This window comes from Hypomesus nipponensis, chromosome 22 (assembly GCF_054491055.1).
Source record: "Hypomesus nipponensis isolate SF chromosome 22, ASM5449105v1, whole genome shotgun sequence".
Taxonomy (NCBI): Eukaryota; Metazoa; Chordata; class Actinopteri; order Osmeriformes; family Osmeridae; genus Hypomesus; species Hypomesus nipponensis.
Window position 1 is genome coordinate 6,183,644 of NC_140382.1, and position 23,670 is coordinate 6,207,313.

The 23,670-nt window shown below is 47.0% G+C and overlaps 2 protein-coding genes across 2 annotated transcripts; both read right to left on the bottom strand.

Moving 5' to 3' along the window:
• Positions 1-1,578: 1,578 nt before the first annotated feature.
• On the bottom strand, positions 1,579-9,506 carry kcmf1 (potassium channel modulatory factor 1). The gene is made up of 7 exons (XM_084687293.1): positions 9,241-9,506; positions 5,715-5,882; positions 5,353-5,492; positions 5,107-5,208; positions 4,473-4,650; positions 4,016-4,301; positions 1,579-3,459 (listed from the first exon to the last, which is right to left on the bottom strand). Exons 1-7 carry the CDS (start codon positions 9,254-9,256, stop codon positions 3,198-3,200), a joined length of 1,152 nt encoding a protein of 383 aa, XP_084543419.1. The 5' UTR covers positions 9,257-9,506; the 3' UTR covers positions 1,579-3,197.
• Positions 9,507-9,784: 278 nt separating this feature from the next.
• On the bottom strand, positions 9,785-23,525 carry camk4 (calcium/calmodulin-dependent protein kinase IV). The gene is made up of 11 exons (XM_084687294.1): positions 23,101-23,525; positions 17,482-17,560; positions 16,803-16,865; positions 16,508-16,590; positions 16,175-16,247; positions 13,788-13,878; positions 13,581-13,655; positions 13,060-13,135; positions 12,426-12,552; positions 11,847-11,999; positions 9,785-11,613 (listed from the first exon to the last, which is right to left on the bottom strand). The coding sequence occupies exons 1-11, from the start codon at positions 23,214-23,216 to the stop codon at positions 11,446-11,448; spliced, it is 1,104 nt and encodes a 367-aa protein (XP_084543420.1). The 5' UTR covers positions 23,217-23,525; the 3' UTR covers positions 9,785-11,445.
• Positions 23,526-23,670: the final 145 nt, after the last annotated feature.

Consider the following 23,670-nt stretch of genomic DNA (forward strand, 5'->3'; position numbering starts at 1 on the left):
CCCTCCTCCCCCCCCCCCCCTTCTCATTCCTGTATAACAGAAAGAGGATTCTGGGAGATGTTGTTTGTCTTTCTGTTTGTGAGTTAGAGAGGTCAAAGGTCCCTGTTACCTTTACAAAACTCTTAAATCCCACCAGACAAACAGGTAACCACTGCAGACAGGCTTCTCCCTCCCACCATCCCTACTCCTGTGAAAAGGTGACTTATAGATCAGAGTTCATAGGTCAGGTTTCAACCCACTCACACACCTCTCATCTCTGACTGTCGCCCTTTATGGTCTCCTTTCAGCTGAATAACTGTGACTTTGCATCATGAATAGTATTAATATTATTTCGAATGTAATCGAGAAGGGATGGGACCTTTTTTGAATGTAATCTATCTACGGGGTTCTGAGTTTATTGTTTTGTAAATATGTAAGCAGAACTGCAGTTTTCATCTCTGTGCAGATAACATGTAACATGTTTTACTTGCTGTGTGATTATGAAGACTGAGGATGTGTACGTGTGTTTGGGGGAGGAGGCGAGATTGATTTGGGCACTGTGTGTAAGACGTGTGTGTGGGACGGCGTGTGTCAAATGCCTATGCGCTGTAGTGTGGATGTGGATGTGTGTGTCTTTTTTTCTCCTGGCAGATTCAATCCCTGTGCTTAAGTATCAAGTCGATTCTATCAATCAATCTATGCTTTGTGCATCATGTGAGTAGCTTATCAGACGATTATGGAAATGTTCCTTGTAATACTGTGCATTTAATAAAGGTGGTATGTCTTACAACAAATCGTGTCTTCACTCCCAATCAAAAGTATCCAGGATTATTCAATGGTTTTGACCCGCTGCTTTTCAACTCAGGACTGTGTGAAGTTTGGCCAGACAGGAGTGGGCAGGATGAGGGTGGGACTGGTCATCATGTGACCATCTTGACCAATCGAAAAACAGATGGTGTTGAGACCAGCCCGTTTCTCCAAAGTCCCTGAACCCACAGTTGTCGTTTAGGGCTGCTTGTTTTTAAAGCCTGAGCTCTGCGCCACCTCGGCCATGTGTTCCAACCCCGCCCCAGCTGCCCTGCCCGGCCGAATCTATTTTAAAAGGAGCAGCCCTCAACGCGTCATGAAAAGAATCCCAAGGGCAGCGTTTGTTTCTAACAATAACCCTGGAGGAACGACAGAGGCAGCTGCGACACATACGCTCACGTTAACACCACTACTGTTCCAGCCATCCATGGTAGAAGGGGACAACTGGCCGCAGGAAGCAGCCAGCTGAGCCCCAGCCTCTACCAGACCTGTTTACCTGTGTCTGGCTGTAAACAAGGTGAACAACAAACTGTACACCAGCCAACCCGTTACATAATATGTAAGAAATATATATGTCCACTTGTTTCGTATCTATTGGTTCACTGATCGCTTCCAAGGTCTTCCGGACCTGAAGCCTTGTATGTGCACGTGGCTTGAGACAGCGTCAGGCTCAACAACTGCAGGACGCCACCTTGTCACCGCCGGAAAGGCAAATTGCCAGGCAGACCATTTCAGAGGAAGCATTGAGAGAGCCAAGGCGCTTGGTAAAAGTAAAAAAGATGGACACAGAGGTGGAGGCAGAAGGGGAGTGGGGACGTGGTTTCATCAAAAGCTGTGCGCAGTTTTCTTTATTGTAGTATTCTAAATGTACATAAAAAAAAAAACAAAGTCTGCCCATGTCCTAGAATCATTATGAAAGTTAACGCACAAATTCAATATACATCTCATTGTATTTTACATAAGGAGAATAAGAGCATAGGCATGGAGGTGCAACATGATTTACATCAAGGCTTAAAAGAATCAAGTGAAAACAAAAACTGAATAAATAGAAGGTGCTATCCTTTCTGAGAGAAAATCTGAACATCTCTCTTTAAAAGTTAGAAAAACAAAATAACAACAAAAACAATGCCTGCAATGTGGACAGTCTCAAGCTCCCCTTCCTCAACAAAGAAACATGGAATGGGTTGGTTAAGCCGGGGTTTCTGGCAGGGTCTGTACAAAAGCAGAGACGTTTATGAGAACAGGAAGGAGTGGAGAGAAGAAGAAGGAGGAGAGAATGCAGACTGTTGTGGTGCATGAAGAAGAAACTACCTCTAGTGAAGACACAGCTCGTTATTACTAAAACATCAACATCTAGGATACATGTCAAGAAGGCAAGAAGCTCTTGTTGTCGTCCTGTTTCTAGATCTACATCTTAGCTATGGGACCACAGACGTGTAGGGCTCTCTGTAGTCGTAGAGGTTATGCCTTAAGTGCAGCAACAAGTTCAGTACTCAGACGATGATGTCACAGAGAGGGAGGGGCGTTCAGGAGCTGAGAGACAAACACATTGCATTTGTTTTCTTTAGAAGCTACTGCAAGATTCCGATGTTATTTTCTTTACTATATAAAAAAAAAAAAACTCAACTTAAATAAACGTTATCTTTTAAAAAGTTCCTCAATTTTTCAGCCATATCAGTTTTTTTGTTCTTTTTTTTTTTTGCAATATTCAATTAACTCAATTCAGTTTTCAAGTAACCCTTTTTAAAAATGGTAGAAGAGAAAAAAGCTTTGGGATCTTTTTTTTTTTTTTCCTTTTCAACGGCGCGGGAGGTCGTTGCTAAAAGTCATGCACGCCGAGAAGAACCTCATGCAGTAGTTATGGTAACCATCCAAGCACTTTTTATTAGTTAATAGTCAGAAATACACACAGCAGCTTCATCGGGGGAGCTGGGCTCCTCTTCAGGATTGAATGTGGAGTATTTATAAACAGACACAGCTTAGGTCAGACACAGCAACCTACGCTCGCCTGGCTAAAGGAAAAACAAAAATTAGTTATGTGGAATTTGATTATCAACTTTATATATTTATATATATTTCATCTTCTCTCACTCGCTCAGTTCTCACTCGCTCACTTTTTCTTTTTTTCTTTTTTTTACGCACGGCAATCAACTTTTGCACTTTCCCCCCAGTTGCTCTCTCCTTAATGGTTGCTGTTGTCGTTGTTGTACACAATGTAACAAAGGTGACAGACCTGAAATTACAATCACCAGAAAAAAAACGAAAAAAAAACAAACAAACAAAAACAGCCACGGCTGCCTGCCTGCCTTGCCTGCCTGCCGGCCTGCCTCGCCCTGCCTCGTCCAGCCTCGCCCAACCGTCACTGGCAGTGACAGCACAGAGGACACAGTCTATGAGCGGCCGGGGCGTCATCAAAGAGGAGGCGGCGGAGGCTCCTTCCCTGTGGAGCTCTCCTGTAGGTTCAGGTTCTCCAGGGCCACGTCTAAAGGCATGATATCCACACAGCCCATGGCTCTGAAGCTGGCAAAATCTCGCCGCTCGTCCTCGTCGGAGGAGGAGCTCTCCTCCCGCATCAGCGTGGAGAGGAGGAGCTCCTGGACAAACAGGCTCCGGTCTGCACGCTCGCCCTCCAGGGCCTGGCGCTCTGACTCCGACATCTTGGGCTCATTCAACCTGGAGGGAGGGAGGGGGGAGGAGAGGAGAGAAGGAGGGAGGACGGGTGAAGGAAGGAGCAGGGGATGGGGGAGAGGACGGAGGAGAGACACAAGGAGGAGAAGCAATTAAATAACGGTTGGTGCCAGTATAGATCGACGACCAAAGCATAAAGAGAGAAAGACAGACAGACGAGCCTTGACAGACAACACAGTAGGAATGGGAATCTTTTGGTACCTCACCATTCGATTCTGGGGGGTCACGATTCAATTAAAAATCAATTGACGATGTTTAATCAAATTTCGATTCAATATATGCTTATATATGATTCCAGTTTGCTGTTTAGTGTTACTTGTTTCTTTTTGACGGTTATAAGCAATTAAGTGTAAAATCCCAATGCATCAAAACTTTGAAGTGTATTGTTTTTCTTGCAGTTTAGTAAGCTTATTGTTATTATTATTATTTTATACGTGAATCAATATGAATCGCTAGAAGACTGAATGATTCAAATGCGAATCGATGTCCCCCCCCCCCTACAAACACAGGCAGACAAGCCAGTCAAGGCAGGCCGACTCACCGTGAGAGCAGGAACTGGGAGCTGTGGGAGGAGGAGGGGTTGCTGTCGGCGGCGGCGGCGGCGTTCGAGGCGGCGCTCGGCGGGGGGATGGAGGCGCTCATGTTGCCGGGGTTACTGCGCCGCGTGGCGTTGCGCGCCGTCTCCAGCTGCTGGCGCGCCGCCTGGGCCTGCTGCCGCTCCAGCTGCAGCTGCATCTGGAGCTGCTGCAGCTGCGACGCAGACGGGCCCGAAGAGTTGAGCTGCCCCCCCGCCGAGCGACGCACGCCTGACAGCTGGGACAGTAACTCTGGAGGGGGGGGGGGGGAGAGAGAGAATCAGGAGGTGAGGCCGGGCGGCGACACAAACGACAGGGACAAAAAGAGAGGTTTGCGCGGGACGTCTTCTCCGGCGCCGTCCCGAGTGGAGCCGAGCCCACCTGGAGAGACACAAACGGGGCCGGGGGGGGCCGAGCGCTCACCAGCGATGGGGTCCATGGCTTCTCTGTTGCTGGGGGAGTAGGAGGAGCTCTGTGAGGAGGACAGCCCCCCCGTGGAGCTGCTGGTAAAGTGCATGTTGGTCCTGCGTGCCCGGGGCCCCCCCAGGCCCCGCCCGGGGTGGAACATCCGGCGCACATGCCGGACGCCGCTGGACTCGTCGTGCACGCGCACGGTTAAGGTGGAACACCACGCTGAGAGGGGCGGGGGGGGGGGGGGGGGGGAGACTGGGCATGCACACACATGAACACAGACACCTTCAACACACCAGAGAGGAGAGAGAGACAGAGACAGAGAGGAGAGAGACAGAGAGAGAAAGACAGAGAGAAGGAGAGAGAAGGAGAGAGAGAGAGAGAGAGAGAGAGAGAGAGAGAGAGAGAGAGAGAGAGAGAGAGAGAGAGAGAGAGAGAGAGAGAGAGAGAGAGAGAGAGAGAGAGAGAGAGAGAGAGAGAGAGAGAGAGAGAGAGAGAGAGAGAGAGAGAGAGAGAGAGAGAGAGAGAGAGAGAGAGAGAGAGAGAAAGAGAGAGACAGACGGACAGAGACAGAGAGACAGAGAGACAGACAGACAAGCTCGACCTATGTAACGACCACACCAAGCAGAGGCGAGTACAAGGATATTAAATCTCTGGGAGCTCTGTGTTCAAGTGTGAGATGAGCAGCAAAGTCGTCTGTCACGTGGTTGGGATCTCCTCCCGGCAAGGCAGCACATATGGGACAGATCTGGAAGGAGAGGGAGAGAGCAGGACCTCAGACGTGCTCTCTGTTTTTTAAACCACGATCCAATGATCCAAACAAAACTCCTTATCTATGCAGACCAACAGCTATGAGCATGTTGAGTGCGTGTGTGTGCGCGCGTCCACCCACCACCTCTGTAGAAGTCTCTGCGTGCTCTGAGGTGACGTGCTCCTGTAGGGAGGTCTCTGTGTAGCCCATCTTCCCACAGTAAGGACAGGTGAAAGACTGGGGCTGCTCTACTGAGAACGCCTCGCCGCCATAATAAAGGTCTGTCCAGAACAGAAAACACCAGTCAGCCACAACGACATCAGCCATTCTCATCCAAGCCATTAGGATCCCCCCCCCCCCCACACACACACACACACACACACACACAACCATATGCCTCCATATTAGACATCCTCTATCCATTTCGGACATTATAATGAATGGCCACTATGACTCGGGTCGGCGTACGAGCCAGAGGTGGGATGCATGAGGCGTGTACTTACCAAAGTCTACCCTTGTTAGTATGCACTGCATGGGGTGCTCTGTGGTGTGTCTGGTGGTGGTGGCTCCGCTCTCGTAGCACGAGGCGCACAGGTCGTAGTCGTAGCAGATGAGACACTTGTACCGCCGTCCTCTGAAGTTCCCTTTTAAACACGCATCACAGCTCACACCTGACAGGAACAAGCGTGGGGCGGGGGGGAGGACACAATGAACAACGCGTTGAAAACGACCGCATACATCTGCACAGTGTAAAAGAATAATTGGACACCCCTTTCACTTTCAGAGATGCCTCGAGAGTTCTATGGCTAGCAATCCGAGCATGTCCTCCTGGTGTCCCAGCACCCAGGCCTCACTGGCTGACACCACACAGCATGTCCTCCTGGTGTCCCAGGCCTCACTGGCTGACACCACACAGCATGTCCTCCTGGTGTCCCAGGCCTCACTGGCTGACACCACACAGCATGTCCTCCTGGTGTCCCAGGCCTCACTGGCTGACACCACACAGCATGTCCTCCTGGTGTCCCAGGCCTCACTGGCTGACACCAGACAGCATGTCCTCCTGGTGTCCCAGGCCTCTCTGGCTGACACCACACAGCATGTCCTCCTGGTGTCCCAGGCCTCACTGGCTGACACCACACAGCATGTCCTCCTGGTGTCCCAGCACCCAGGCCTCACTGGCTGACACCAGACAGCATGTCCTCCTGGTGTCCCAGGCCTCACTGGCTGACACCACACAGCATGTCCTCCTGGTGTCCCAGGCCTCACTGGCTGACACCACACAGCATGTCCTCCTGGTGTCCCAGGCCTCACTGGCTGACACCACACAGCATGTCCTCCTGGTGTCCCAGGCCTCACTGGCTGACACCAGACAGCATGTCCTCCTGGTGTCCCAGGCCTCACTGGCTGACACCACACAGCATGTCCTCCTGGTGTCCCAGGCCTCACTGGCTGACACCAGACAGCATGTCCTCCTGGTGTCCCAGCACCCAGGCCTCACTGGCTGACACCAGACAGCATGTCCTCCTGGTGTCCCAGGCCTCACTGGCTGACACCACACAGCATGTCCTCCTGGTGTCCCAGGCCTCACTGGCTGACACCACACAGCATGTCCTCCTGGTGTCCCAGGCCTCTCTGGCTGACACCACACAGCATGTCCTCCTGGTGTCCCAGGCCTCACTGGCTGACACCACACAGCATGTGCTTGGCAGCCATGTGTAGACCTCAGCCAGATATACCAAGCTAGAAGAATTTCATTCAATGTCAGTAGCCAAGACTCTGAAGGAATGCTAGTGTGCGTGTGTGCCCACTACCTGCCTCCATCCATGTGTGTGTGTGTGTGTGTGTGTGTAGTGTGTGTGTAGTGTGTGCAGGCTATTCTTTTGGATATGTTTCACATTTGTTTCATTGTATGTATGTCACTGTGTAACCATTCATAGCCAACGAGAGAGTTAGGAAATGGACAAAAAGAGAGAGAAACCGAGAAGAAAAACTGTTTCTCAGTTGTCCTATAACTGTCTCTGTGACCCTTTCAGCCATCAGAGTATGTATCGTTTTGTTGATATAACTAGAGCTACCGTGTGTGTGGTGTGCTTATTTCCCTTTATTAAGACAGATTTATTGTCACCACCTCTCAATTAATAAAGTTTGAATTCCTTTTTTATTTTTTTATCTCCTGGGTCAACAGTGACTGATTCGCCACATGACACCAATTGGACAGACAACTAGAGGGAACAACCCTGCGCCCCAGTCCTCAGCACGTTGTCAGAAATCCCTCTCCCTCTGCAGACGGTGAATATTAAGAGGGAGATTAGTTCTTCCCCCCTTAACTTCTTCTTTGTTGATCTTGGACTGGAAAATACTGTCTAACATGGCACATCCTATCCATAACCTTGCAACCACAAGCCATCAATCTAAACACAGTCTATCCTTAAAGAGAGAATACCCCCAAATCCTAGTGTACCCTGAGCCTTATAATAAAGTTAGTGAGTAGGTAGGGCTTTAGGCTATTTTTTGCCAATTATAGATCACATGAAAGACATGAATCCATCCAATCACACTGTGGGAATTACTAATTAACAGAGACTCATCTGGAGGTGACGGATGATCCACAAATAAATATACTGAATGGTCGATAACGAAAAGCGCCACTGAAGCATATTAGGGAAGGCTGCATCTCGTCTTTAACACAAGAGGTAGCCCTCAATGAGAGGGTCTACTGTGTCTGAATGAGGCCAACTGTGGTCACCGGGATCCCACTGTACTTGAGAGACAGCTGTCATTTGTCACTTTAACAAATGGGACTCATACACTGTCATATCAACTTAGACGTTTTAGAGTCACTTGTGAGTGTTCTCTTATACAGACATTTGCCTACACGATTGACATAGGTCAAGTGTTGATTTGAATATGTAATCTTTCACACAGAAAGTTATCATGACACAAGAACAAGACACTTGAACACAAGAAACACAGACGTTTTTCCTCAATACTGTACATTTAGACGGGAGCCTTGTTAGGGTTAGATGATTGATTCGATAATTTGATAGTTGGATAATTGGATAGCTAGCACCACGACTGCTAGCCAAGTTGCCAGACAAACAAAACTGAGGTCGTTAGCCTATACTTGAGCAAGCCAGCTAAGCTAACTCTGTACCAATGGACTTATTGTGTTGCATAGCATAGCTACATATTGTCTTCTAGTAGTCAAAGAACTTTGGTGCACCACTAACAAGCAGACCAATAATGGCTAGCTGGCAGGCTACCATTGATTAATGGTGTGCTTTTACGTTTGCGAATTGAATGCTACCCATAATAATTAGCTAGTTAATTAAGTAAATTCACTAATGGAAAGCGGTTAAACTCTGTGTGTTGTCTGGCCTGGTACTGGTAGCTAGAATTCCACCAGATCATTTGAGCGTTGACACTGACAGAGGCCTCTGCTCTGTCTAGCCTGCTAACACTTAGCCAAACCAGCCAGCTAGCTATATCTTGATGACAGTGCATTCATTGTCACCGGTGTCCACCCACAGGTCTGACTGGGGTTACACAAAGAGCACGACAATGTACTAAGCTATTGCTAAAAACAACGCATAACTGACTCCACGGAAACATTTTGAATATTGTCCCTCTCCAGTCGAAAGACCAACGTCTCAGGAAGACGCGCTAACGAGATGACTGGGGTTAGTTATCCAGATAGCTACCTAGCTAGCTAGTGCTAACGTCCTGGTTACATTAGCTGGATAACTAGCCTGCAATATGTGTAACTAAATATCCCCTTTCTTAGAGTGTACGTTATTAGAGTAACACTATTCGCTACTGTAACTCAAATTGTATGGGGATTTGAGCAGTGCCATCAACCACCAACAAGGAGGAGGTTGAGAAAAGGTTGACAATTCATGGTGGCCGCCATCATGAGTCCAGCTACAAAACATGGTAACCCACAGTTCAGAATACACAAGCTAGCCACATAGCTTGCTAGTCAGCTAGCTAACCAAGACACGCTATGGACACGTCTATTTTTCCACTTACCTTCATGTCGGGACATCCTACAGACAATGACACAGCCCCCTCCTCGGGCTCCCCAGTACGGATCGCGCGGAAAAATGCAGCTTTTGATGGATAAAACTGGGCCGTGGTTTCTCTCTCCTATTTGCTATTTAGCTAAGATGGATCCGGAGCTTACAGTTCCCCGCTTCCCCTCCCCGTCTGTCATGAAGAAGTACTGTAAAGACGGAGCATTCGTGGCCTGCCGAAGAAACGCTGGAGGGCGCACTTCATCGCTCCTCTAATTGTGGCACCTGACTTGTGAGAAGTAAACCGCAACCAAGAAGTGTCATGGTTTACTATATGTGTTCTATTGACCTCTGGCTTTGTGCAATTTTTTTTTGTAAATTGTCATGGCACTTCCATCGTATTAGTCTGTGTTTCCTTGTGTAAAAACGATTTAGGTGACCAGTGTGTGACCTTCACCTGTATGAGCCCAGACAAAATGACATTCTCTCATGTCTCTCTCCAAACACACACTCAAAATGAGTAAAATGCAACTGAACTGAACTCACATAAATAACTTTGGATTTTTTATTTGGGATCTATTCATAGCAAATCAGTCCTGATAGGAACAATTCCAAGACAACATTAAATGATTAAATGTTCCTGTCTATATATAAAATGGATATTGATATTTTCACATTGGCTTTCAGGCCTCAAACCATCACAAATGTGGTTCATAGAGACAGTCATTCATGTTGACAAAAAAATACTGTGCTTTACTTTTTTACAAACAGTCGGAGAAGTTAAATTGTACATTCCCACATGCAAAAAAGGACACCTCCTGTTTAAAATCCATTAATGTTTTATCTGAAGTTCAGATCATATATTTTGTCCACATTGTTCTATGACATTGCAGGCAAAAAGCATGCAAAATTCAATACATAACCAACCTTATTTGTTAAAAACATTCCAATGTAAAAGCTGCCTGCCCTGTTCTATGACTTGCGCATGTCTATAACAACGCATGTCTATCAATGGGTCTGTGAGAAATGACTTTATTTGCACAAATAGAGTCTCATTCACTGGTTAAGATAAGATTTTAACAAAATCAACTGGTATACAACTAAGGTATTTTGGCACTAAGTATATTTTTGTTCACTTATGTGCAAATGAGATGTATTTAGGTGTTGGACCAGTATTCTAAAAGGTATTTGATATACAAAAGTGAAAATGGTCGTACCGCTAAAACACCTCTACTCTGAAAAATAACCTATCTAAAGCTTACAAGTTTATCTGAGTACAATCATTTGTGCAATTTATGGGTCTTTTTCCACAATTTCTCTAGACTAATTATTGACTATATGAAATATTTCTCCTAAAAGGAGTGTAAAATCCTGTCTTTAAGATGCAATAAGGCATTCTCCTTAGAAACTGTAAAACGTCTGATGTATGATGACTACTTGAAATGTGTTACCTTCTCACAGACACCTTGGTATTACATATCAATCCAAATGGACTCTGTTTTATAATATCTGTTCTGGGAGGCAGCATTGCAATTATTCCCTACCATCCAGGAATGCCAATTTGACACATTAGTTTCCAACTGGCATAGGGATACTGTGACAGCCATTGCACTAACCATATGTTACCTTGTAATTACCCACATGCGCCCTGTATTGTATACTATAACAGCACCACAGTTCAAACACTTAAATGGTTACATTCTATGTGGCTTTATCAGAAGAATACCTGGAGTACCGGATGTTATCGCACAATCATAGTTGGAAGTGGGGGGGGGGGGCTTTTCCATTCTAAATAACACTGCTTGAGAACTTTGGTGCATCCCGCTGCCGTTGTGCAATCTAGTTTGTCCAACTACATTACTGTAGCATGGTATCCCAGTATACTTAATGCCAACTGTATTGACCCTGGTTCAATACTGACTGGAAAGATGGAGGAGCAAGCTAGTGCTTGCTGTAAGATACCGTATGAATAGGGCATGCACATTTAGATATGAACTGATCCTGCAATGTATCTCTTAGTATGTCTCTTCAGAGTGCAGAGGCCTAGGGTAGTTTGGTTATACATCATTAATCAGTCACATGCAAGAATGCCAGACAGTGGATCCACAGTCTGTGCGGTGACATGTTAATTAAACCACATCATGGCCCTTTGGGCACAGCCTAATGGAACAGAGCACTGTCTTCCGTCAGGAGGGTGGGAGACGGGAATATGGCTCCCCAGTTAGGAGCCCTCCTCCTGGATCTGTGGCTGGTCACTGTGGGGCTCCTCCTCTGGAGCCGCCTTCTGGTCGGAGGTGGTGTTGCAGTTGCTCTTGCTGTTGTCAGCAGCGTTGCTATGACTGCCAGCACTGCCCAACCGGGACGAGGCCACCACAGCCTTCACTGCTGCCTGTCAGATAACCCACATAACAATGTACATCATACATGTCAGATGGCACACAGAACACATGTGGGACAGACAGCTACTGGTGTTGCTAAGACCTATAGAGACCTGCTCACTACACTTCCCATTCCAAACACGAGCCAATGAACACAGAGCAAACGACTGCAGTGATCCACCAGCCGTTAAGAAACAGCATTCTGCCCTGACGAACCCAACAACACTAAGGTGTTCTTGCCTACCTTTAGCTTCCGGCGAGCATTGAACTCCTGGAGTTTCTTCTGAGCAGTGTCCATATGGGCAAAGTTCACCGCCTTCCCAGTCACCCAGGGGTGCTGCAGAGCCTGCAAGGTTGTCAGGCGCTTCTTTGGATCCTGAACAATCAACTTCCTCACCTACAAGGCAGTGTAAGTAGGAAACACGTGGCTGGTAAATGGGTCACTGAGACTGTCAAAGGATTCATTATTTGCTTGGATGCTAGCTATTATGCGGTTCTTGTCCTCAAAACAAGTTGGCCTAATTTCTTTGGTGGAGATGTTGCTGTAGATGGATGGGTTCTGTTTGGCCTGTTTTCTCATATGCCCTCCTTTTTTAGAGGGATTCATAATCAAAGACACAACGGTCTTAACACACCCCAACAGAACTTTTAGACTGCTACAGTATGGACAGTGCATGGTGTTTGAATTGATTTGTGGCTTATTCAAAAAGGTCGGACCAATCAACCAATCGGTATAGCCCTGTGAGTGGTTGAATCTGGTTGAATCCATTCCCATGTCAGGTTTGTTTCGCCGAGGGAAACATCTCTGCATCTCTGTACTTACGAGGTCCTTGGCATTCAGTGACACGTTGTCCCACCAGGGGGAGACAAACTCGTATTCACAGTTGAGGATCCTCTTGAACATGTACTGATCCCCTCGATCATCAAAGAAGGGCTCAAAGCCACATAACCTGTCAGGGGAAGAGATAGGGGGCATCCATCAAGCAGACGAGGCTGGAGCCTAAGGTACGTCCTTTTACTGGGTCCATGACTGACAGCACTCAGCTTTGAATGAACTTTGTAACGTAAAAACATGATGAAAATACATTAAGCAAACAGAGCTGCGTATCTGCCTTGAATATATAAGAACCTATTTAACAATTCAACCGTCGTAAACTAGTAGACTGACTTCACAGCTTGCTCTGCGAGAACTCACACCCACAGACACTAATCAGTACCTGGCAACACCATGTCATCTTTAGACTCAGAACAGCAGACATGCAGAAGCATGCTCAGCTAGCACCAGACCACGACCTCTCCTCCCCCCCGACACAGCCCACGTGACACATAAGTGGTTGCAAATGAGGAAAAAAAATCAGCTGTGAGAATGAGCGCTCCACTGTGTTCGTGACACGTCCTCCGCGGTGTGCTTTACTCGCGGCAAAAGTTCTGAACGGGGAGGGGGAGGAGCCACTCACAGGATGTAGGTGATGACTCCCACTGACCACATGTCCACCTCCGGACCGTACGCACATCCACAGAGGATCTCCGGAGCTGCAGGGAGGGATGGACAAGAGGAGGGGGAGTGGGAGAGAAAGACAGCGAGGTGGTGTCAGCCAAGGAGAGAGGGATGGATGGACAGAGAGAGGAGGTTGGTGGAGGGTGGAGGGTCGGGATGGGGGGTGGGGGGGTAGCATGTGAGCAAAGGAGGGAGGTGGGGGCATTGAACGACAAGGAGAGAAGGAGGGAGGGAGAGAGAGAGGGAGAGAGAGGCAATGCGGCATAGCAAGTAAGGGAGGGGAGGAATGAAAAGAATAGGATATATAAGAAAAGAGACAATTCTACAAAGTGAGTCCTAACAAAGCTACACTGAACATAGATCGGCAGTTCAATGAGAAGCCCTAACTACAGCATGATGCAACAAGCTTGCACTGTGTGGCAATTTGTTTGTGTCACGCTGATGAAATTGTACAGAAAATGTTCAAATATGATATATTACCACAATATCCCGGTGTGCCACAAACAGTCTTCATTGTGACCTGGTCATCTATGATCTTGGACAGACCAAAGTCAGCTGTAATGAAACAGAAAAGTGATGGATTAGCCACAAACAAGTGTATCAATGACAAAGTGTTAAAAGAACAATTGAAAGTTTGTGACCAGGAAAGCTGAACCTGGGAAACCTGGAGAACGTTTGGGAGCCCACCTATTTTGAGAGAAGCGTCAGGGGCAGAGGTGGCGTACAGAAGGTTTTCAGGCTTCAGGTCCCGGTGTACCACACCGTTTTCATGAAGGTACTATTCAGAGACGAGAAAAGGACAGCACTCATGTCATGGTCCTCGTACAACAAAAAAGTTGTCATCATCTAGAAAGTTCTTCTGTGGTCCATATGGATTTTTCATACCAGAGACATTTCAGGGTTCTAGCGAGCCATTTTACACAGTCCTACACTAAGAACCAGACGGGATTTGAAGCGGCTGTCAACTATTTCATGTTCTTTCCACAGCGGGTCTTTCTTTGGCCTTTCAAAACCTTTCACCGATACTACTACTGTGTCAGGTATCAAAACGTATCCACAACTTACCTCCCCACCGGTAAGTAAACATTTCCATAATTCAATAACCATTCAACCATCACACTGTGCGTGAAGCTTAAACAGAGGCTGCGTGTTCTCCAACACTATTCTTGGACAAATGACAGCGGTCTACTTTCACTGAGGTATTGGTGAGTGTTACCACGGTAACTCGTGAAACAAGAAGCGCTGTGTTGTGGGAGTCTGCCATGTTCCATAGACCAGAACAGCAACAGAGCTGGACTGACACTGAGTCTGAGTTCAGACAAGCTGGAATTGAAATGGTGATGAAAATCCATTGTAATATGAAGGTGTTCTAGAAAGGGCACACACGCCATTTACAAACAGTCAAGTGCTGTGGGACGTGATTAATGCAAGTGCATATAGAGTGAATGGGTGGTTGGTTATGTACATCCTTATTTAAATGAAGCCATGAGCCATCCTAGTTAGGAGGCAACTAGAGATCGCACTGGCCTGAATTTCTAGAGAGAGGGAAATAAAGAGAATGCGATTCTCCGACGCAAATGTCTCTGCCGAGTTTTGTGGAAGGCGTTATTTCTCCCACGCCGGGTGTGATCTCTGGGTTATGTTGGGAGGTGGGAGTGTATGTGTGTGCTTGTAGGAGGGCGGGGGTGGGTGGGTGGGGGGGGTGGTATTTTCCAAAAGGGTACTCAGGCTCTGTGGGAATGAAATACGTGAGGTGTCCTCTCTCAGCAGAAGACACACACACATTCTCACACACATTTTCACACACATTCTCACACACACACAACAAAATGAGCATGTAAAACACACACACCTTTTGTGAGCACGTCCAGACACCATATCCATTCGCCATATGGGTAAACCAAAAAGCTTAAATGTATTATACCTCGGTGGCTATAACTAACTGTACCCCCTGGATGCCTTGTGGATGAAATGCACAGCCTAGCCTAGATTACCTCTACTTTTTCCAAAATGCTTGCCATATGAAGCTTAAGTAGGCTTTCTTTACTAAGAAAGCTGTTCCAGATTGTCTGTTAAAAAGCCTGCATAAGGTGTGACTGAGATAATTGGGCCTGATTTAAAGTGCTGGCAGCCAGGATCATCACATAGATGTGATGGAGGAAGAGAAAAAGAGGAGAGGAATCTCTCCCAAACGGGTGGACTTCAAGGCTGTACGTGCCAGCCAGATTGGCAGGACTCGGAGCTCGAGAGATTGTCCACCGGGACGTGAAATATCCAGATGGCTTTTCATCCACCAGATGCAAACCTCTCTACCCCCCCCCCCTCTCCCTGCCACAGAGAGTACGTAAGAAACACAAGATCCTCAGCCTGACAACACAAGCAGTGGAAACTTCAAACAGATCGTCCGTCTTTAGAGACGCTTGTTTCCACCCTTTCTTTCTTTTCCTCTTTGCCTCTCTCTCTCTCTTTTTGTTCGACTGACCCCCAGGGAAAATGGCACCTATTTCATCCTGTACAGCCGGCCTTGAGCTGCTATTTATATGCATCGGGAATACTCAAAGTCTTACTATTTCATCTCCTTGGCAACAGCCATCTTTTAGACGAAAAAAAAGTACAATGGATAAAATCATAGTAACGATATTGTGTAAAACTGGCAAAAAAAAAAAAGTGTAACTCAACTTTTGCCCCACCCCCAACACACACACACCCGCTCACACTTACACTCACAGACACCCACACACCGTCTCCTGTGTGGTTTAGTCAGACAGAACACTGACAAATAAGTGATCTGGTGTGTTTATCTTGTAATTGAGAAACCGTGTTTTCCTGTTGATCCAACATCGCTGGTTAGAATGACAAGGGAGCAAAGAATTAATGATAGCTTGACACTGCTTCTGATTTTGTCTGACAAAAGATGTTTCCTTCTTACAAAGCAGACAAGCAGGGTGCCTATTGTCCCTGGGAACGTTTGACCATTGCAGCTCCTCCTTCGGGACCCAAAGGTGACACACAACAACTAGTCTGAAGCATGTTACTGTCTAACACGGACACTGAGAGGAAAAAGGAAGTCTCACCGCCACAGCTTCCAGGACCTGTTTGATGGCGTCTGCTGCGTCTCGTTCGCTGTAATAGCCCTTCTCTACCACCCTGAGGGAAGGTACGGGGGGAGGAGAAAGACACACAGTGAGGTTAAGAAACACAGGATATGGCAGTTCTGGGGGGTCTTGTCACATGTGTCAGCATGTGTTTTGCATTGTGTTTTTGCACGTATGTAAAAACACCTAAAGATTGTCTCTAACTGTCGGAGAGTTAAGGTAGTGAGGTGTTTTGTTTAGGCCTGGGTATTGTGAGGATGCAGATTAGTGTGTGAGTGTATGAATAGTGAATGCTACTCTGAGGGTACGAACCTGTCGAAAAGCTCTCCTCCTGTCACGAGCTCCAGAACCAGGCTGATCTCTGACGGAGTCTCAAAGATCTCTTTCAGCTTGATCTGAAGGAGAGAAGAGAAGAGGAGAGAACCTGTCAACGCCGCCATCAGTCAGGCAGACTGGGCTTAGGGGTGTGTGATAGACTGTGTGTTTGAATGTGTGTGTGTGTGTGTGTGTGTGTATGAAAAGGCCTCACAATGTGTGTGTGCGTGTGTGTGTGTGTGTATGAAAAGGCCTCACAATGTTTGTGTGTGTGTGTATGAAGAGGGCTCACTATGTTTGGGTGGGAGAGCCGCAGCAGAACTCCTATCTCTGTTCTCACTATCTTCTTGTCCACCTGCACACACAACATGGATCCAGGTTACCAGGGAGACAGGAGGCGCATCCCCGATCCATGTTCAGAAAACGTTATTAACAGCACATTATCAACAGTACGTTAACAGCACACAATCAACAGTATGATAACAGCATGTTAACATGTGTGCACATTGTCATAGTGGCACAGTTTATGACTCATTCTCAATCTCTCCCTGACTCCCTCTTTCCTTCTCTTTCTCTTGACTTCTCTCTCTCTCCCTTTCCCTCTCCATCTCTCTCTTTCCCTCTCCATCTCTCTTTTCTCTCTCTCTCTCTTCCTCTCTTCTTAATAATAAGAGAGTGGGTATATACTATACGGTGCTAAGATGAAAATGGTACCAAAAACAACTCTGCTGGAACAGATTCCAGCCTGTAAGAAGAGTTCTTCCTGTGTAAATAGTGTGGAGAAACACTCTACAACCCTCTAAGACAGCGCAAACAAGCCTGTGGGTTATTAGATTGAGTCAATATGAAAGCCTACGAAGATAGGTGAAAGTGAATCGTTTAGATTTTCTCGGAAAATGAGTTTAATTATTTGGTCTGCTGGCTTTGGGCAGTCTTCTAGTGTGCTTAAGGAAACCTCAGAGGAAACTTACTGTCTTCTTCAGCGTTTTCACGGCATACGTCTTCTGTGTTCCTTTCTGTCTACATCGGCATACCACCGATGTGGCCCCCCTAAGAGAGAGAGGAAGAGAGAGAGGAATAGAGAGGGGAGAGAGGGGAAAGAGAGGGGAGAGAGAGTGAGGGTAAGAGGGTAAGCTAGAATGAGTCTTAAAGTGGGTAGGAGAGACGCGAGAACACACACTCCCAGCTTAAGACACAAGACCTATCAGGTGGGAAAGGGATGCATTTGCATGTCCTCATCAGCTAGTGCTATCCATGGGGGATCGATAATTGGCTGCAGTGAGATCCGGGCCCTCCATCCCAATTTCACCATGGCTTCTTCCTCGTGAGGAACCCAGATGGAAGTAGGCCCATCCCATGAGTCAACAGCTCTCCTGCTGGAGTGACTGTCTTTGTGAGAGAGGCATGAACACCTGGGTGACAAGTGCCCAGGTGCTCCAGCCATGGCTGGAGCCTCTAGTTACGGCAGATAGACTTGAGGAGAAAGAGGCGAAAAAGAGATTTGAGAGTGAGAGAAAGCAAGATCTTTTCTAGAGCCTATCGTTGATCTACGTAGAGTGAATAAAGAGATCGGCGCCATACGGAGGCTTTTCTGTACTAATTACCTAGCCTACTATGGCTTTTTCATCTCTCTGGTTGAAATAGGTCATCGACTCCCTCACCTGGGCTGCCATTCCAGAGTAATTAGAGAGGGTTGATTAAAAGTGCTTAGTCAAAAATATGTTTGGCTGTGAACGCCTCATTTTTATCTGTCAATGTGGGGATTAGGTAGCTATTGTAAAGACTGCTGTTAGAAAAGAAAATATTGAAATGTTATGTAAATTACAGCTGTTTTGTTGCTCAGCTTCAAATGAATCTAAAGGACGTGAGATACAGAACAACACTATTGGAACAACCCCACCCTGACAATAGAAGCACGCCTAGTAAACAGTGATTTGGCTTCTTGCGACTGAATTGGAGGGCTTCCAATGCCAAAGTAAATCAAATTTAGTTGCATAGCTTAGCTGAAGCAATTAGAGAGGGAGAGGAGGAGTGTAGGGATTGGTGAGGAAAGGAGGAGAAGAGAAAGAGGGAGGAAGAGGAGGCCTCAGTACTGTTAGAAGAGCATCTGGTCTCTCATTAGACTCGCACCCTTTCTCCCACTTTCATTTGTCACTCGCTCTGTTTTCTCTCTCTCTCTCACTCACTCTCTGTCCCTTTCCTTCACGCTGTCGTCCTTTCTACCTCTCCCTCCATCTTTCACCCCCCTTCTCTCTTTCTCTTCCTCTTCCAAGCTTCCCTTGACACTTCTTGTTCTCTCACTCTCTCAAACACGCCTTTTCTCACTAACTGTCCTTCTACCCCTCCACCCTGTCTTCCTATCCCCTCCCTCTCTTCCTCTCTTCCTCTCTTCCTCTCTTCCTCTCTTCCTCTCTTCCTCTCTTCCTCCCTCCCTCCCTCCCTCTCCCTCTCTCTCTCTCTCTCTCTCTCTGGGACATGCCCCTATGTCCAGACTATAGACAGACACCAGGCATGCACAGCAGATGCCTCACCACTTCAATCCAACCACAGTAATTGCCAACTCTGAGGAATACATTTCACATCAAACACTGGTCCCTTCCACCAGGCAGCATGACGGCACTTGGCGCCTGTTTGATCCAGAGGAACCAACCGAGGAGCAGAAAAAAAAAGAAGAAAAAGACCAACGAGCGAAACATCATTAAGATGTCGTTCTGAATGACATCATGCACACAGAGCCTCCCCTTCCTTCCTCCTCCTTCTTCTTCTTCGTCTTCTCCTCCTACTCATCCTCCTCTTACTTTACGCTGGGGCTCTTTCACAGCAACATCTATGACTCCTCGGTTCATGAAATCATGAAATCTTAATGTTGGGGTGAAGGGAGGGCTCTATATTAATGACGCGGCCCTCGTCTCAGCCTGAAGAATGAGAGCAAAGCTGTCTCAGTCTTCCTCCTGTTCAACTTTCACACAGCCAGCAACTGTTAGGGGTGTGAAAACACACAAGCGACAATGCACTGGGAGAAACCTTTATCGATAATTCATTGGAGAAGGGCAAATTTAGTCACCACAGGCTGAGAAAGTAAATCAGCAGAGATAGGCTTATCTTAGATATGGTGTTGAATCAGGGCACCATTAAAACTTCTCGGATTGTTCCCTTTGTCTACCAAAATGACATGCCATCCAGAAACCCATTCGTGTTTTAAATCCCCACTGATCAAGTATCCATCCAGTTATTCATTCATTCTAACCAATCACAGACCTAATCCACTCAGTCATCTAGCTCCATATTCTGCTCTCACTGTTTCCAGTATCCCTCACCCATAATTTCACTTGAATACTGAATTATTCAGTATTGTCTTGACTCATTCAGCTCAGGGTGAGATAAGGATTATTTCACTTGGAAGTGACTTCATACACACGCACATAGGCTATATGCGCTAACTACACACTTCATACACGGGCACAGCCTCGCTCGCTCTCTCGCACGCACACATTCTCAAAGACACGCGCGCGCGTCTCACTTTGCCGGTGAAGCTAAGGCCGTGACGATGAGCCTTATTGCTGCTGTCATCTCCAAGTCAAAAGCAACACAGCCAACGGCCTCCACTCCGCTGGAGGAGGCAGCAGCAGAAGCAGCAGCAGCAGCCAGGCGTGGGTTACAGGAAGGCCCTGCGGCTGGAAGCCCTCAGGGCAGGGATGACGTGACAGATGGGGGTCTCATCAGGGCCAGAGACAATCATCTCATACAATCGCTGATGAGGTTCACTAATGGATGATAATATTCATCAGATGGGGACAGAACTAGCAGGGGTCACAGGGTCTGCCTGAAATCCCCCCCAGGGGGCAACCACAGTGGAAACAGGACATTTACAATAATTAGCGAGGAAGCACTTAGAGATGTTTTCCAGTAAATGGCTTGTTTGTTCAGCGCATTTCCATATAAATGATCTTGTATTCCGAGAACAATGTGATAATAACAATGTCAAAGATGAAGGCTCAGATGCTTGAATACGTCTTTGAGGACAGGAAGTGACAGAAGATACACACATACAAATCAAAATGTTTCCTTGGAAAAAGGGACTTCAAATCAGCCGTGAGTCCATTAGGAGAGTAAAACAATGAGAAGAACAGGGAGCGGCTATTTGCTGTCGGTCCTGAAGGCAGCATGCTTGTACATTACACAAGCAGCTCAGTTTCTGTTTTGTACTCACACAGCATTATGCAATCCCAGTAGGGAGAGATACTGCCTGCCTGCCGCCCCACTCAGGAGCAAGGCTAGCTCAATTATGCATTCATCGGACTCCCTCTCTCCTCCTCTGGATCTGTCTCCCTCCCTCCCTCCCTCCCTCCCTCCCTCCCTCCCTCCCTCCCTCCCTCCCTCCCTCCCTCCCTCCCTCCCTCCCTCCCTCCCTCCCTCCCTCCCTCTCTCCTTCTTTCTCTCTCTCCTTTCTCTGTCTTTCTCGCTCTTTCTCTCCCTCCCTCTCTCACACACGCAAACATATTCTTTCATCTCGCTCTCTCTCTGTCCCTCTCTCTCGGGGCCAAAGCGCCCTGCTGGATTTCGAGTGAGAGTGCTTAAAAACTCTACAGCTGGAGTCCCCTGTGAGAGGGTGCAGCTGATGTAGACATGCCTGGGTTGTGTACAACATATTCTTGAGCATAAAGTTCTATAGACTGGTGACTTTGGGCAGCTTCAGGTTCACATAGGGATCAGTGACCTGATTGTGAATAGTGTAGTATAGAATAGAATAGTATAGTTTAGTATGTGAATTCACATGTGACTAGCTATTATCATGATTAACATAATTGGTCAATCAAGATTAGGTCTCTTTGCTATTTTGAAGTCAAATTAAATTGAATCACATTATTTTTGGACAAGCCCAGGTGACAACATGAGTAGAAGCCAATGCCATTCATTCCAGAGATCCAGCCTCTGTGAGGGAGGACCCCCTTGGCTGGGAAACCTCTCTCAAGTGTGAATTAAAAAGGAAGATGACACTTTGTGGGAGGGGCTATTTTGTGCTGGTGGGAGGGGCCATTCAGTGCTGTGGACGGGGCTATTCAGGGCTGAACCTCTGATCATCCAAAGACAATAGCCACATCTATAGACACTTAGCAGGGTGGGCTCTCCACAATACACACTACAGTGCACAGGCATTCTGGATCAGGCTCCAAGCCAACAGAGAGGGTTATGGGATATCACTCCCCACGTCCTCTTCACCTAAATTAATTTTCTAACTCAAATAAATCTGAAGCCCAGAGGGTGGCTTCTTCATTCTGTAGCCCTCTTCTCCTCTGTTTGATCTCTCACTTTCAAGCCTCCGTCTCTCCCTCCACCTTCCTCTCTCACTCTCCACCCCCCCCCCACGCTTTTCCCACCCTCCTCTCCCACTATCTGCCCACCCCACACTCTCCCTTTCTACAGCCCCGTCTGTCTCATTCCCACTTTCTGTCTCATTCTATCTGTCAGTACTGCTATGGGAGGGAGGTTCATACCTTCACATGGCTCACACACAAATAGAAATTCTCTCGCAACCCCACCTCTGCATCTCTACTGGATTCCTGATGAGTATCACTCATTAAAAGCTCGCCCCAGTGTGCAGCTTGCCTCCCTGGGCTACAGGCATGCTCGCATAACGATGTGCATTAGAAGCATCCAGGGCTGCACCCCTCTGTCAATCATGCCTATGGGGACACCGTACAGTAGGGTAGAATCAAATCAATACCACTACCACTACTGCCCCCCCCCCCCCCATTCCACCAATGTTTCACCGTTCATTATTAGTGGGCATGTGGGAAATCCTTGTGGGCACGCGACATGAGCCTGCGTATCGACTATAAACTAGGACCACTTTAACCTGCTGGCTGGGGACAAAACACCAACGCTGGGCTGGGCCATCCATCCATAGTTACTGTTCCTAGGCAGCAGTCAGAAAACAGAAGCCATTGGTTACTGTGGACTAGTTGAGACTGGAGAAATCCTACAGTGAGGTGTTTGTGTAAGCGCAGTGATGGAATTTAATTGTCTTTCCTCTCAGGGCAAAAAGTTCTCTACATGGAGGGAATGGATTTTCAGATTTATTTTGTCATCATGACATCTGAATACATGCTGGAAAGTATTTTTTCTTAATAGACCATGTCCATGAAAGGACAATTAAAGACAATTATATTGTCTATTTATTATTGTTTAACACAGGTTCCTTATTTGTCAGTGTATTGGTGCCAGCTCTATGCTTCTAAATGGTTGTGAGACAATAGTTACAAGTTACGAACACACAAACGCCCTGTGCAGGAAACTGTGGTGAGCCTCCAGCTGAATGTCTGTTAGACAGAGAAATAGAGGGTGGAGAGAGAGAGAGAGAGAGTGTATGTTCCCATATTCTGGGACAAAATTAATCTACAAATTAAAAACAACCCACAACAATTGCTACACTAATGACCACCCAAATTTAAGAATTAGACTGCCATTTAAAAATCCAGAAAATGTAAGATCTCAAAATCAAAACATCAACACTCAAACTCCCATGGCGCTCTCCGAGGTTAGTTCAAAGCACAGTTACGACGACAGCCTTTTCTTATAATCATACTCACCGTCCCAATTCGGACTCCACTTCGTAATAGTCCGCCAGCGTCTCCTTCTTTGACCCATCAATCCAGTAGTCTGGCGTTGCACCTGTTCTGGGCGAGGGCATAGTGACTTTAAGCATCTCTCAACTGTCCAGCGGGATTCAAGTATCCTGAGAGCGGTCTCCCCTGCGGCGCTTCTCGATTTGACTCAGTTACAGGGTGAGAGAAAGAGCCAGTGGTTTGCCTCTCAAGGTTTGATCAAAACGCGCTCAACCGTAAAACGAGACTGCTCGACTAAATTTGACATGAGCAATAAAGCAAGCGGATAGTTGGTAGTCTGAATTATAGTAGAGCTATATGCATTATTATCTACAGCCGCGCTTCGTTATCATATTGTAGTCTAGTCAGTACAGGAGCAGTGAGTGCAGTCAGCGCGAGGTGCCTGCATTTCAGCTGGTGTCCACCGGGTCTTAATGTCGCCAATGTAACGTTCAGAGCGCGGCTACCCTACCTGAGGTCATAATCAAGCACGTCATACTGTCATAAATAATAACTATGGGCCTTATGATGAAACAGACCATTTAAGGAAAATCA